At 41.8% G+C, this 16,547-nt stretch overlaps 1 protein-coding gene across 5 annotated transcripts in view; it reads right to left on the bottom strand.

Annotated features, from left to right (window-relative positions):
- The window catches only part of sorcs2 (sortilin-related VPS10 domain containing receptor 2), a 591,285-nt gene that overhangs the window by 22,016 nt on the left and 552,722 nt on the right, over window positions 1-16,547 (bottom strand). For 4 of the 5 annotated variants that reach the window (XM_080192200.1, XM_080192208.1, XM_080192236.1 and 1 more), the window contains 4 exons: window positions 14,028-14,153; window positions 5,760-5,859; window positions 4,619-4,721; window positions 3,570-3,740 (listed from right to left, as the gene is read on the bottom strand). In XM_080192200.1, coding sequence (XP_080048326.1) covers window positions 3,570-3,740; window positions 4,619-4,721; window positions 5,760-5,859; window positions 14,028-14,153 — 500 coding nt within the window. The remainder of the gene's footprint in view (window positions 1-3,569; window positions 3,741-4,618; window positions 4,722-5,759; window positions 5,860-14,027; window positions 14,154-16,547) is intronic. The other variant, XM_080192218.1, reaches the window with a different exon arrangement.

Here is a 16,547-nt window from a genome sequence, read left to right as displayed (position 1 = left end):
AGTCCTGCATTTAAGCTGCAGGACTAGGACGCGAGGTTGCCTTCCAGCAGACTTGTTACTGTGCCTCTGCCCCAATTCATGCGTACTTGTGTCTAGTGGATTGTCATGTGAAGATCACTGTAGCTTACTGTCTAAATTTTATGGGCCCAATTGTAATTCTGTACAAATGAGCTAATTTTGAATGGGTTAGAATCTGATTCCTTGTATCATGGCCTTGAATTGCCTGAAATGTAGAAGATGGGCATGGATAAATGTCAAGGGAAGCAGAAATCTGTGCTATGTCATATGAAGGGTATAGGTTTGATTTTGAAGGGAAAAATGTGAAGGAATTTTGTAGAGCATTTCCTTCAGCTTTTCCCTCACTACTGCCATGAAGTGCCTGCTGCCCACAATCCCCATATCTGTTCTTCTGGTGGACATAGGACACAGATATGACCTCAGTCTCTTCTCTTTGGTTGACCCATGCTTTTTTACTAACTTCTCCTGGCAAGAAAGACTAATGATAGTCTTTTGAGATATTAGAAAATTGTGCAGGAGTCCTATCTTGAGAATTTTGCTGAGGCTATTAAACTTCTTGCAATATTATACACAAGTCCAATGCTGGCAAGCACACATTTATTGCTTATCCATAATTGCACTTGGAAAGCTCGTAGTGAGTCATCTGAATCACTGCTGTCCATGTGGTGTAGGTGTACACACAATATCCTCCTCTCTTCACCCTCACTCCCAAAGAAGAGTGCAGACATTGAACATCACTGCCAGTACTGATTGTATGCCACCTTAAAAATAATAAAGTAGCTGACCAGTACCACAGTCCCTGTGAGCCAGTGTAGCAGTGACTTCAAACCTCCATAAGAATTTCTAGATGTAAGTTCCATACAGAATGTGGAAAATTTTAAGACCGAGACTTGATATGTTGATCAGTAATGCCATTTTCAGAAAATATTTGAGCTAGATTTTTATTAGTAAAGTGAAAAAGGCTCTGAAACAATTAAAAAAAAAGCTTTTCTAGGATAAATATTTAAAGCCACCAGAGGCAAACAGCTGTTATCTCTTTGTAGTCATAGCTGGAGTGAAATTGTTCTGTCACTTGATGCTTTTTGTGGGTGATTTATTTTGACATTAACTTTACTTTTAGCACAATCAAGATTAATGTATAATTTATACAGCTGATTGAGCACAGTCACACTGCATCAATGCATTCCGACTTAAGTAACAATTATACCAATTATTACGGTGTAGTCCTGATTTATGAAAAGTCAATTCAAAATTTTCCATACTAAAGCTCAGTGTAAGCCGTAAGTACTTATGATTCACAGTGGAAGTAGAATTTAATCAGGTGTACAACCAGGCTCCTCTATATTAGGCTTTGTCCCATGAGAATTAAGTGTCATTTAGGCACTAGCTGTCTAAATGCAGTTGAGCAAAAAGAAGAAGGATATCCTGGATGAGGTGTACAATGTATAAAAGAATTACCACCAAAATCCAACATTTTGGCATTGACTTAATGGCAATGTCTGTACTGTGTTACCTAAGCAATCCTATGCCCTCTATCGAACCAGAACTAAACCCACTGTCCTCTATCAATACAAAACTAATGACAAGAGAGAAACCAGAAATTATAGATCCCTGTTAGTCTAACATCTGTTGCAGGGAGGTCACTGAAATCCATAACTATACTCATAGGGCGGAATTCTCCCAAAAGAATTCTGAGTGTCAAATTCACTTAAAAACCGAATATTTCATGCTATTTTTTTCAGTGGGAGTTCAGACAAGAATCTCCAACACTCTATGTACTGCAGAGACCACCAGCGTGAATATCGTTAAATTTCAAGGGGGTGGGGCTTATTCCCGCTGGAGAGGCTGAAATCAGTATGCTGAGATGGCCACTACGCACGCGCCAATCTGTCGGTGTCGAGATCGGTGCATGCACAGTGGTTCCGCACTGACAGCCTCCCTCTTTGTTGGCCAGCAATTGAGCTGGCCAGCCCCGCAACTCCTGCACCACCGGCCCCCACCTCACCTACAGCCCCAATTATTCCCGGGCCCAGCTCCAAAACCTCCGCTCCAGGCCCGCCCTGATCACTCCAGTACCCACCCCCCCATGCCCACCCCTGAATCCCCACGCCTGACAGTTAACCTCCTCCATCCCCCGCAGTTCCGACCCCACAGCAGACTGCCCCAATTGCTGTCCTCTGGCAATACAACGATGATCGAGGGCGATAAGTCCAAGACCACCCCAATAAATATTGAGAGGGATGTAAAGCAAGGAGACCCACTCTCACCCATTTTGTTTAACATTGCAATGGATCCGCTGACTTCCGGTGTCTTCATGACCCTTGATGGAGCAAGAATAAACTGCTCAACCCTAGCCTTCCCCGACCAATCATTAGATGCCCTGATTACCCCCCTTCACTCCAGCATGCAGCCGCTAGTTCCCAGAAGTGGGGAGCTAGTGTAATCCCCACTGGAGTGAAACACTCTGGCGGGGTGGGAGAGTTTAGTGGGCTCAGAGACTTCTGTCTCGGGCCTGCTAATCTCATTTAAATTGTAGGGAAATGAATATTTAAATCATTTCCTCATTGCCCTGCCAATTTTTGGTGTGGACCAGACGCCGCTGGAAATCCGGCTTTGGGAGATACAAAAGGGGCACGTATGCTGACCAAATCCTGTGAATTGGCTGCGGCGGGACTCTCCCAGCCCGCTGTGCTAAAAAGTTAGTTCAGTGGAATGGGAGCATCGTGGCCACAGTGTTTGGGTATTCAACATTTGAGCTGATTCTGAGAGTCAACATGGGTTTGTAAAGGATTGGTTATGTCTAACATACATAATTGAATTTTTGAGGAAGTAATCAAATATTAAGCAGAGGAACGTTTGTGGATGTAGCTTATTCATGGACTTCGCTGAAGGGATTCAATAAGGTTGCACACACAAGACTCTTGGTGCAAGTTAAAACTCATGGGATTGAAGGCAAATAATTGACATGATTAATGAGTAAAATAAATCAAATAGAGATAATGGATTGGAACCAAAGTTTCTTCCATTGATTTACAGGATGTGGATGCTACTGGCAAGGTCAGCATTTATTGCTCATCCCTGTTTGCTCTCAAGATGGGATTGTGCATTATCTTGGCAACTGAATGGTTTGCTGGGCAATTCAGGGGGTAATTAAAAGTCAACCACATTGCCAAAGGTCTGGGATCCAGAGCGTTATATCAATCCTGTCCTTAGTTCCCATACCAAGTAATGGAAGTATGGAGGTGCTGTCTGACAACTGTATCATGGGGAAAAGCTCCTACTCTCCTCTGCAGTATCCAGTGGCCATCATCACAAACAAGTTGGATGTAGTATCCCTTTCTGTTGGGAAATCCGCAAAGTGTGCAAACCTCGCTACTTCATCTAATCGATGTAGAAAGGAATGTAACTACTCCTTTTGGAATAAAAAGCATTCGTCACTTCCCTAACACATCATTGGACAATGAACTGGAAGTCTTGCTGATATCACTTGGCACAGCCTGAAAGGAGTGTGTGACATAAAAGTTAAGGGCCATGTTGATTTTAACAGTTACCGGCAGTGCTGTCCTTGCCCTGGCTTTGGGCTCCAGTTTGAGATACAACAGGAGATAGGAGAAATGTTTCCTGAAAAGCTGGCAAGTCCTCCATCGCAATGCCCTCCTCTTCTCTCTTCTACCAGCTGATCCTGTTCTCCCTCTTTCTTGAGATTTCTTTGCTGCTGTTTCCTACAGCCCCAAAGGCAGACACAACAGGAGGCAAATAATATAGCGGCATAACAAACAACCACTCTTGCAACTCCTAAATGATGCTGCCAGCAACTCAGAAGACAGATGTCCAACATAGAAAATCAGCAAAATAAGGTCCAAAATCTCACCAGCAACTTAACAGGTCAAAACGGGTGGCTGACCTGAATGGAGGTGATGATCTTTTTAAATGGCATTTCTGCAGGCTGCTTCCCAAATGTAAAATGTTAGTGTCATAATTTGCTAGGCATGTTGAGTAAATATTGATTCAGATGCTAGGGCAGACCAATTTCTTGAGTTTTCTCCACAAACTCCATGGGTATGTAAACCTTACATACATACTACAATTAGCTCTGCATACTTTCCTGCTAGGCAGGCCCTTGGAGTTATCTAACCCAATATACATGCAGCACACTTCTAGTATGGATTGATTGTGTCCATGCCTCATGCCATATTAGGCAAATATATACACATTCAAATCAAAAAGTTGGGTGCTTGGCAAAGGAATTTCTAGACCTCTGCTTTCTTTGTTTCTCCCTTGTCCTTTCATTCTCAGCACTTGCTCATTTGGGAAAATGCGGTAGCTCACTTGATAAACTGGACAATGTCAATACACTCCTTGATTGCCTGTCAGGGGGCAAGCTTGTATAATGCATTTGAGACCTTCATCCTCCCCTGTCCTCTGTCCTGGTCACAACAGAAAAACTATAACCCCACCTAGCAAAGACATCTGTCTCCTAAACATGGATCCAATTTACTGCTTCTCGCAACTTGGCCACCTGAAGTAAAGACTTCTTCTGACTGGGTTAAGGTTACATCAGTTGAGCTTTGCTCTCAGATCCTCCAAGTAAAGAACTTACCTCTTGAACTTATGTAAGATGAAAACTCCAACGACGAGCAAACAGATCACAAACATAACCACAACTATCAGCACACCTTTCCCTCCAATGGTTTTCTGGGAAACTGAAGAAAAAAGTGTTTACGTGACACTAAGATTGATAGCACAGTGTATTTAATAACCCTATATCAAAGTCCAAGACAAGTTTTTCACACAAGTATGCCTCTTCCCTGAGAAAATAATTGCTTTATCTCTGGTAAGAAGAGTAAGAACTTAACAAAAAGATCTCTCTATATTTGCATATAAAAACTTTCACTGGCAGAAATAAATTAAACAGGCGTTTCACAAATGGGATAATATTAAGCAGGATAAAAATGGAAATCTGTATCCTGCATAGTAGTATTTTATTTCCACTTGCTATATCCTAATTCAATCCACATAATTATTGGAATGACAATGGTACTGAATTTCTGAGCTGAATGCAGCAATCCTAATGGAAGGGCATCAGGAGTGTGGTTTAAAGCCCACAAATTAGTGCTAGATGCAACGGATCCCATTGCTGAGCTCCCAGAGGAAGAGTTTCTTTGGGGAAAGAGCATAAGTTCATCTAAAAGTAGCTCCTTACGTCACAGTGGGTATAGCAGGGGAAGGGATTTCTAGGCTGTTAATTGAGTTTGGCAGCTGATATGTACAGGTGACTGAAGCATATGCACGGACGAAGGGGGGCACAGCTAGGATTCTGGAAAATGTTTCCTGTTAGCTCCTTTGCAAAGAGGCACAAGGGCCATAGATAGGAAACATTGGGCCAGTATCAGTGCTGCCCTCAGTGTGGATTTGCAGTGCCATTTTTTCCAAGGTACCCACTATGCTGAGTGCCACAGATGCACGTGCTATGGTGCTGACACCCACAACTGAAGTATTAATAACAAAATCTCTCCCTCAATCTGGAAGATCTAATGGCATCAACAGTGTAGAACTATCAGTCATGGTGACAAGATGTCAGACTTCTGGATTTCTGATCCCAGCACCTCTGATGTTTTTCAGAGAACAGGAATGAACACCCACATAGGCATCTTTAATGGTGTTGAATGTGAACATTTTAACAGAGTTTGTTTTTGATACTACACAGCCCTATTCTATTCTGGATTGTAATAATGCCTTACCTGCCCTATAATCAGCCAGTGTAACAGTCACTTCCACCCCTGGTTTCAGAGAAATCTTTACTTGATTTTCTGTCAGAGCTTCTATTAAGGATTCAATTCCCTGGAGGGAGAAAAACACAAAATAATCTATCCGTTTATTGTGTAGAATAAATTACTGCAGAGCTCAAGCTCCAATAGGCTTGTCAATCACCTCGGTTCTCAACAATGCCAAGAATTCATTGTGATTTTCACTTCATTCTTGAGCTAATTTGGTGATAATTACCATTGACACACAAAGGATGAGTGACAATGCTCAAATTGCAGCTCAATGAAGACCAAGTTAAATTTTTCAAAACTCACAATGCTAAGTGAAATTTCTTGTTTATTCCTATCCAAACCTACTACTCCCCTCAGCAATCATCGTCAGAGTAAAGCTAATTCCCTAGCAACATTTCAGGCTACTTATTCCCTAAAACACTGACCACACGTAAAAGCTACTGGTATCTGATTTAAGAAAAAATACTGTAGTTGTCATCTGAGTGAAGCATTTTAGTGTCTGCAGAAAACATACTAGCTAGAGAGGGAATTTATTTAATTGCCATAGGAATCGCCTTATTTTCTGCTTTTAATTTCAGATTTCCAACATCTGCAATGTTTTGTTTTTGCGTATGAACTGTTGGCCTCTTTAAAGATTGCTGGCTCCCAATTAGCTATTGCTTCAGATATAATTTGGCTAATATAACCACACTATTTGAAAAAAAAGTAGAGAGAAAACAAGAAACTATAGACCAGTCAGTGTGACATCAGTATTGGGGAAAATTCAAGAGTCCATTATCAAGGATCCTATATCAAAGCACTTCGAAAACAGTGGCAGAATCGGACAGAGTCAGCATGGATTTGCGAAAAGGAAAACATGCTGACATACCTACTGGAATTTTTTGAGGGTGAGAGGGAGCCAGAGGATGTGGTTTACTTGGACTTTCAGAAGGCTTTCGACAAAGTCCCACAAAAGAGATTAAAATTAAATGTAATTAAATGTAAATGAAAGTGCATGAGATTGAGGGTAAACGTACTGAGATGGATAGAAAATTGGGTGGCAGACAGGAAACAAAGAGTAGGGATGAATAGGTCCTTTTCCAAGTGGCAGGTATTGACTATTGGATAATGCAGGTATCAGTGCTAGGATCCCAGATATTCACAATATATATCAATGATTCAGATGAGGAAACTAAATACAATATCTCTAAGTTTACACATGACACAAAGCTGGGTGGAAGGGTATGCTGTGAGGAGGATGCAGAGATCTTTCAGTGTGATTTGGACAAGCTGAGTGAGTGAGCAAATGCATTGCAGATGCAGTATAATTTGGATAAATGAGATATTATCCACATTAAAGGGTTTGTCACATGAGGAGCGGTTGAGGAGTCTGGGTCTATACTCAATGGCGTTTAGAAGGCACAGCCTCAAGATAAGGGGGTGGGGGGCAGTTTAGAACAGAGTTGAGGAGGAACTTCTTCACTCAAAGGATGGTGAATCTCTGGAATTCTCTGCCTGTTGAAGTGGTGGAGGCTGCCTTGCTAAATATATTTAAGACGCGGGTAGATAGGTTTTTGATAGGCAAGGGGATTAAGGGATTAAGGCAGGAAAGTGGAACTGAGCCATGACAGATCAGCCATGATCTTATTGAATGGTGGGGCAGGCTCGAAGGGCTGGATGGCCTACTCCTGCTCCTATTTCTTATGTTCTTATGTTCTTATAGAAGGATGAGAGGGATCTAATTGAAACTTACAGAATATTGAGAAGTGTGGTAGAGTGGGTGTGGAGAGGATGTTTCCACTAGTGGGAGAGACTAGAACTTGAGGGCACAACTTCAGAGTGAAGGGGTGCTCCTTTAAAACTGAGACGAGGAGGAAATTCTTCAGCCAGAGGGTGATGAATCTGTGGAGCTCATCGCTGCAGAGGGCTGTGGAGGCCAGGTCAGAGATAGATAGGTTCTTGATCAATAAGGGGGCCACAATTTATGGGGAGAAGGCAGGAGAATGGGGATGAGAATCACATCAGTTATGTTTGAATGGTGGGGCAGATTTGATATGCCAAATGGCCTAATTCCCATACCTTATGGTCTTATTGGTAGCAAAAACAGGAAATAGATTATCTGAATGGCTATAAATCAATAGGGGAATACGCAACGAGACCCAAATATCCTTCTACACCAGTCGCTGAAGTTAAGCATGCAGGTGCAGCAGGCATTAAAGAAAACAAATCTTGAATCGGCCTTCATAGCAAGAGAAATTGCATTCAAAGCAGGGATGTTTTGCTCCAATTATACAGAGCCTTGGTCAAAGCCCCGGATGACAGGTCTGAAGTATGAGGAGTGATTGAGTTGGTTAGGATTATATTCACTGGAGTTCAGAAGAATGAGGGGGTAATCTCAGAAAATTCTAACAAGGCTAGACAGGGTAGATGCAAAAAGGATGTTTTCAATGGTGGTGAGTCCACAACCAAGGATCATAGTCTAAGGATAACATAAACCTTTCAGAATTGAGATAAGGAAAAGTTTCTTCTTCATTTTTTCATATAGTGGTGAATCTCTGGAATTCACTACCACAGAAAGAAGTTGAGGCCAAAACATCGTATGCTTTAATGAAGGAGTTAGATACAGTTCTTGGAGTGAGGGAATCAAAGGGTTATGGTGGAAGGTGGGATCAGGATATTGAGTTGAATGATCAGCCATGGTCAGACTGAATGGCAGAGCAGACTCAAAGGGTGTACTCGTGCTTCTATTTTCCATATTACTATCTTGAACTTGGCATTTTTCTAGTTGGAATTCTAATTTCCTGACAATTCCTCCATGCTATCCTCTACTCTTTCAAATATCCTTAATATAAAAGATACTGCAAGCATCCACATTATGGCTGAACGACTTAGCATAACTTAGCTCCAAATCACTTGGCAACAATTACAACTCACATTTGTGTCGCACTTTGAATAGAGAATTATAATCTAACAAAACTTGGACAGCCAATCAAAGAAGGGCGCATGAATGGGGGGCAGACGGGGTGAATTTTGAGGATCAGGAGGGAATGAAGTTAAAGAGCAGAGGAATTTAAGGAAAACCTACAATATGGATCAATGGTCATATTGAATTGGTTGGGATATAGTTTTCATAGGATAATCTTTTAATTGGAGTGACGTGGAACAACTAAAGATATAGGTGACACAGTAACATAGTGGTTAGCAATGCTGCCTCAAAGTGCCTGGGATCTAGTTTCAATTCCCAGCTTGGGTCACGGAGGAGTCTGCACGCTCTCCCCATGTCTGGGTGGTTTCCTCTGGGTGCTCCAGTTTCCTCCCACAATCCTGCATTAGATATGCTAAATTCTCCGACGGTGTACACAAACAGGTGCCAAGTGTGGCGACTAGGGGATTTTCACAGTAACCTCATTGCAGTGTTAATGTAAGCCTGCTTGTGACACTAATAAATAAACTTTAAACTTCGGCACCTGTGATGGTGAGAACTTCAGGAGACTGTGATGGATTTGCAGTCAAGTAATGGGTTCTGCTGTCACTGAGGATGGGTATCTTCACAGAACCTTCTCCCATTTGGTATTTAATTATCCACCACCATTCATGCTTGTGTGTGCAGGGCTGCAAATTATTGGGCTGACTGATTACAAATCTGCTTGGTTCTATCGATTTCTCATGCTGTTATAGGCCTGAGGCATGTAATCACAGATTTTTGCAATTTTATATTTTTTGCATTTTATTTCTGTTTTGCTCTTGATTTTAGGAGATTTTTAAAAGCCTGTATAAATTTTTAGAAGATAATTTTAAATCAATGTCTACAAAGTAAGTATGATTGTGCTTTGATTAAATCAAGTAATTAATCAATTATGTAATTCACAATATGTAATTGATATTGTCAATTGTCTACCCTTGCTTCCTGCTTCACATTGTTTTCAGGCTGGTCAAAGCAAGCCATGTTCATAGCTTTTGTTTTGTCTAAACTACTGCTTTCCCTCTTGTTAGATTTATAACATTAAAGTTGTTTTCTACTGTTTAACAGGAGCCAGTTCTTAATGGAATAATGACCCTTAAACTACAAGCTAGCACAGTAGATAATCTTGCACGAGATGATCAATTACAGTGTAGAATCAGGAGATAGAGCTTGATTGATGGAAAGTATAACTTGTTTGAAGGCAGATATCATAAAGATAATTAAAGAGATTGGTCCTGCAAGTCTGGCGTTGCCTGCAAAAAGAATTTTATAATGACACATGGTTGTCGACTGGAGGCTTCAGAAAGCTGTAACGGAACCAAAAATTGGACTTAAAGGGGCACAGGACTCAGCGTTCTAGGCTACAGCTAGATTTGTATCAGTCAGTCATTGAAGACAATGGAGAAAGAGGGACTGATCAGACAGTCCACTCATGTGCAGGGTTCACAGAATCCCTACTGTGCTAAAGAGGCCATTTGGCCCTTCGAGTCGGCACTGATTCTTTGACAGAGTATCTTACCCAGGCCCTCTGCCCCACCCTATCCCTCTAATCCCACACATTTACCCCACTAATCCCCCTAACATGTTTGGACACTAAAGGGCAATTTAGTATGACCCATCCACCTAACTTGCACATCTCTGGAGTGTGGGAGGAAACCAGAGCACCTGGAGAAAACCCCGCAGACACCGGGAGAACATACAATCTCCACACAGACAGACACCCAAGGCCAGAATCGAACCTGGGTCCCTGGCATTGTGAGACAGCAGTTATTCAGGGACCTGATTCATGTACCCAGGGGAATGCTACCATTTTAGGGAACTGTTTTGAACAGACTAATTTGGGGTTACTATTTGTGCTACAATAACGTTGTCTCTTTTCCTTTCTCTTGTGTGTATGTATATATACAGAATGTCATTTTCATTCTTTTTGAAGTTATCTTTCTCTCCCTTTTCTAAATCATTAATAATTGTTTAATAAAAATTGCTGTTTTCGCACATTACTTGGTACCGAGTTGTTCGTTCTGGTTACATCAGAGTATGGGTCTGAGCCCAAGTGAGACACTGAAAGGGATTCTCATGCTCTGCACTGCTTCCACTGTTTAGTATGTAGTCCTGTGCTGTAGCTTCACCAGGTTGACATCTCTGACAAAAAGCCATCCCAACTCGAAACATTAGCTTTATCCTCTCTCCACAGATTTTTTTTTGTTTATATATCCAATTCAAAGCCTCAGTAAGTGAGACATTCCCGATCCAAGCTGACAAGACAGGCTGCAGCTTCCTGTCTTGGGCTTGATCTACATGATCCAAGTTGATTGGGGCAGACAGTGCAACTCCTCCAAGGCTCAATCTCATTTGCATTTTCGCCGAAAGGCCGAGATGCCGCTTTAAAAAACTGCTTCAAATGAAGCCTCAGCGCAACTTCGTGATTTCAACCAAGTGCAGCACATCAATACTACACTTGATCTTAGCCAAAAAGCCTGTCTGGTGTGCTGAGATTTTCCAGCATTTTCTGTTTTTGTTTGAGATTCCAACATCTGCAGTAATTTGCTTTTACTCATTTTTGGGTATGCCTAAAAACGGACTCACATCTCTGATTTACTCACCCAATAATATAACCACTGCGCTACTGAACCCCCAGTGCTAAAAACTAGTGTCATTCCGAATTTGCTTGTTTGGTGAAATAAAATCACCTGTCGATTTTCCTATAGATTGATTATATTTAAATTAGCATTAATTATCTATGGATTTAGTGTTTATCCTGGCATTAACCTCCTGCACTCTTCATTCAGCCAGGATGGCAGCAGTAGCATGAGGGATATACTGGGCCATGAGGTTACAGAGATTCTGGGGAAATATAATTTTGCTGCTGCTGATAGCTAATGTGCCTCATTGATTTTTTGTTTTCACTAGCAGACTTGTTCTGAATCCATCCTATTTAACATGGTGGTGCTGCCACACAACACAATGGTAGGTGTCCTCAGTGTGTAGATGGAAATTCATCTCCAGAAGGACTGTGTGGTGATCACTCCTACCAATGCTATCATGGATAGATGCATCTGCGGCAGGTAGATTGGTGAGGATGTGATGATAAACGTTTATCCTCTGGTTGGTTCTTTCACCACTTGCTGCAAACTCAGGACTCAGCCAATTCAGTCAGTAATGGTGCTATTAAGCTATTGCCATTGTAAGATTTGGACTCACATCTCTGATTTATTCGCCCAATAATATAACCACTGTGCTAAAATCTAGTGCTATTCTAGACTTGCTTGCTTGGTGAAATAAAATCACCTGTCTATTTTCCTGTTGATAGATTATATTTAAATTAGCATTAATTATATATGGATTTACTATATTTAAACTCTGCTAAAGATGGCAATTTCAGTTGGTAGACAATAGTCCCCATATTTAGCATACAAGTTAGAAGTCAATGATAAGTGATTCCATTTATTAATAATTCTCAGAAATCATTACCATTAGGTAACGTGAATGATATGAAATGCATACTCAGAAAATTTCTATCTACATTAACAATAGGGTTAACATAATTACCTGAAATTTAAATTTGCGCAACAGGACAGATAGCTCATACCATACAAACAAATACAGCCAGAGTCAAGATGCACATAAACCTGAACATCAATATGTCATCAGAAAATGTAAGTGTCTACAAGTGGACAATGTCTGCACTGTCTCTCCACCATTCCTAACCATATAACGTTCCCCAGCCTCTGAACTTCCTATGATGCAGCCCCTCTCATTTTATACTTTGCTGACTGTTTGTTTCACCTCCCTTTGCTCTATCATTGGTGGCAAAATCTTCAGCCACTTTAGCATTGTCCTCACTGACAGTAGCACAGTGGTCAGAACTGCTGCCTCACAGTGCCAACATACAGACTCCGCACAGACAGTGACCCAAGTCGGGAATCAAGCCCAGGTCACAGTGCCAGGGAACAGGGTTCGATTCCCGGTTTGGGTCACTGTCTGTGCAGGGTCTGCATGCTCTTCTTGCGCCTGCATGGGTTTCCACCAGTTGCTCCGGTTTCCTCCCAGAGTCTGAAAGACGTGCTGGCTAGGTGCATTGGCCATGCTAAATTTTCTCTTAGTGTACCCGAACAGGCACCAGAGTGCGGCGATGCGAGGATTTACACAGTAACTTTATTACAGTGTTAGTGTAAGCCTACTTATGACACAAATAAATAAACTCTGGAATTTTCTTCTCAAACCTTGCCATCAAGTTGCATTTTTCCCCGTTTTTAAAAGCCTTCACAAAACTTATCTTTTCGATCATGATCACAATCATCTCTCCAAAACTTCCCTTAGCTCCAACAAAGGGTTAGAGCTGCAATCACAACTTTTATTTTTGCTGCACTTGCTGAGTGTTTTCAGCATCTGCAATATTTTTCTTTAATTTTTTTTGTCATCTTAGCCTACTTTAATCCCACCCTTTCTGAAATGCTGTGGGACATTTTGCTATGTTAAAAGCATGATGTAAATATTAGTTATTTGACTACGTATCTTCAGCTAAAGTGGCTGAAGATTTTGCCACCAATGATAGAGCAGAGGGAGGTGAAACAAACAGTCAGCAAAGTATAAAATGAGGGGGGCTGCACCCTAGGAAGTTGAGAGGCTGGGGAACATTATACGGTTAGGAACAATTCTGATCATCCTATTATAAAAAGGATATTATTGAACTAGAAAGAGTGCAGAAAAGATTTACTAGGATGCTACCAGGGCTTGATGGTTTGAGTTATATGTAGAGGCTGGATAGACTGAGACTTTTTTCTCTGGAGCATAGGAGGCTTAGGGGTAATCTTGTAGAGGTCTATAAAATAATGAGGGGCATAGATAAGGTAGATAGTTAGCATCTTTTTCCAAAGATTGGGGGGTGTAAAACTAGAGAGCATAGATATAATGTCAGAGGGGAGAGATACAAAAGGATCTGGAAGGGCAATTTTTTTCACTAAGAGGATGGTCAGTGTCTAGAATGAGCTGCCAGAGGTAGTGGTAGAACTAGCTACAATTTTGTCTTTTAAAAAGCATTTAGACAGTTAGTTACATGAGTAAGATGGATATAGAAGGATGTGGACTAAATGCAAGCAATTGGGACTAGCTTCGTGGTAAAAACTGGATGGTATGGACACATTAGGCCAAAGGGTCTGTTTCCATGCTGTAAGCCTTTATGACGCTATAGAACTCATGAAGTAACCAAGGTGCATCGTTTTGGCTCCTTTCATATGGTTGTAAGATATCTACCTATTAGCAACTTTTCCATTAAAGTTCAAGTTTAGTACCTTGTCAGTAGTTGTGCTTCTTTTCCTTTTTGGTTTCTCTGGTGGTGGAAGCAAGTACAGCTCAGCTGTAGTGGGCAGACCCACTCGAACCACTGTTAGAAGTAATTCCTCAGGCATGCCTGTTGTCTGCAAAAATAATGATTATTACTTTGGACAAAATATTTGAAAATGTCACACACTGGTTTTTTTGAATGTTAATGAGTCGTTGCTGAAAGGGATGGGAAATGACTCCATGTCCATGGAGTAGAACTAATTAAAAGTTGGAATACACATGTAGAACTGATTTCATTCCAAAAATACCCCAGAAAATGAAGGAAGGAAGGAGAGCTTTGCTTATTATTTTGTGTGGTTGATTAAGTTAATGATGAATGACAATATTGCAATTTCTAAACGATCGGAAACATTTTTTGGAAAGAATATATACAGTCATTTTGGAGTTAATCCCACTACTCAATACTGCTTCCAATCCCTGATGCTAGTCTAAAATTTGATAACGTTTGTTTTCAGGCATAGGAACTGTGATATACAACTAACCGATGCTCTGACAAAGAGTTATCCAGATTTGAAAAGTTAGCTCTGTTCTCTCTATGCAGATGCTATCAGACCTGTTGAGATTCCCCAGCATTTTCTGATTTTGTCACTTGTGCATGCAATGACAGGAACCCCATCAAAAAAAAAATTTTGTAGCATACGTCTATTCTCTGCAGTAACACACCTATATAGTGAATTCCCCCCTGCTGGCTTAATATTGTGTTGTGAGAAGTATCACAACACTAGGTTAAAGTCCAACCAGTTTATTTGATAGTAAACCGACAAGCTTTCGGAAACATTGTTCCTTCGTTAGGTGTGTGGAAGGTTCTGATCAGAGAAGGGCATATAAAGGCACACACAGTTTACAGAATACTGATTAGAGTGCAAATCTTTACAGCTAACCTGCTATTCAAGTCTTAAAGATGCAGACAATGTGAGCGGAGATATCATTAGGCATTGGTTAGAGATGTGTATTGTCTTCAGACGGGACAGTAAGTGAGATATTGCAATTTCAGGCAAGTCATGGGGGTTACAGATAGTGTGACATGAACCCAAGAAGTGCAATATGAACCCAAGATCCCTGTTGAGACCGTCCTCACACGTGCGGAATTTGGCTATCAGTCTCTGCTCAGCGAATCTGTGCTATGTGTTTTGAAGGCCGCCTTGGAGAACGTTTACCCAAAGATCAGAGGCCGAATGCCCATGACCACTGAAGTGTTCGCCAACAGGAAGGGAACAGTCTTGCCTGGTGATTGTCGAGCGATGTTCATTCATCCGTTGTCGTAGTGTCTGCATGGTCTCCCCAGTGTGCCATGCTTCGGGACATCCTTTCCTGCAGCGTATTAGGTAGACAACATTGGCCAAGTTGCAAGAGTATGTGCCGTGTACCTGGTGGATGGTATTCTCATGTGTGATGATGTTATCCATGTCACTGATCCGGCATGTCTCACAGAGGTTGCTGTGGCAGGGTTGTGTGGTGTTGTGGTCACTGTTCTCCTGAAGGCTGGGTAGTTTGCTGCAAATAATGGTGTGTTTGAGGTTGTGTGGTTGTTTGAAGGCAAGAAGTAGCGCTGTGGGGATGGCCCTGGCGAGATGTTCGTCTTCCTCAATGATATGTTGAAGACTCCGGAGAAGATGTCGTAGCTTCTCCGCTCTGGGGAAGTACTGGACGACAAAGGGAACTCTGTCCACCGTGTCCCTTGTTTGTCTTCTGAGGAGGTCGGTGCGGTTTTTCGCTGTGGCGTGTTGGAACTGTCGATCGATGAATTGGGTGTCATATCCCATTCTTAAGAGGGCATCTTTCAACATCTGGAGGTGTCTGTCGCAGTCCTCCTCATCTGCGTATATGGAGGGCTTTTGCGTAGGGGATGGCTTCTTTAACGTTTTTAGGGTGGAAGCTGGAGAAGTGGAGCATCGTGAGGATATCTGTGGGCTTGCGGTACAGTGAAGTGCTGAGGTGACCGTCCTTGATGGAGACGCGTGTCTCCAAGAATGCAACTGATTCCGGAGAATAGTGCATGGAGAGTCTGATGGTGGGATGGAACTTGTTGATGTCATCATATAGTTGTTTCAGTGATTGTTCACCATGAGTCCAAGAAAATGTCATGGATGTATCTAGTGTATAGCATCGGTTGATGGTCCTGTGCAGTGAAGAAGTCTTGTTCGAGCCTGTGCATGAAGACGTTGGCAAATTGAGGTGCGAATTTCGTCCCCATGGCTGTTCCATGTGTCTGGATGAAGAACTGGTTGTTGAAGGTGAAGACATTGTGGTCCAGGATGAAGCGGATGAGTTGTAAAACTGCGTCTGGAAACTAGCAGTTGTCGGCATTGAGTACTGAGGCAGTTGCAGCAATGCCATCATCGTGGGGGATGTTGGTGTAGAGCGCCGAGACATCCATTGTGATAAGAAGTACTCCTGGTTCAACTACTCCATGTGTGCTGAGTTTCCGTAGGAAGTCCGTAGTGTTGAGACAAAAGATGGGGGTTCTT

Source organism: Carcharhinus amblyrhynchos, chromosome 1 (genome assembly GCF_965287045.1).
Source record: "Carcharhinus amblyrhynchos chromosome 1, sCarAmb.v2.hapA, whole genome shotgun sequence".
Classification (NCBI taxonomy): Eukaryota; Metazoa; Chordata; class Chondrichthyes; order Carcharhiniformes; family Carcharhinidae; genus Carcharhinus; species Carcharhinus amblyrhynchos.
This window is presented reverse-complemented; position numbering and strand designations above follow the sequence as displayed.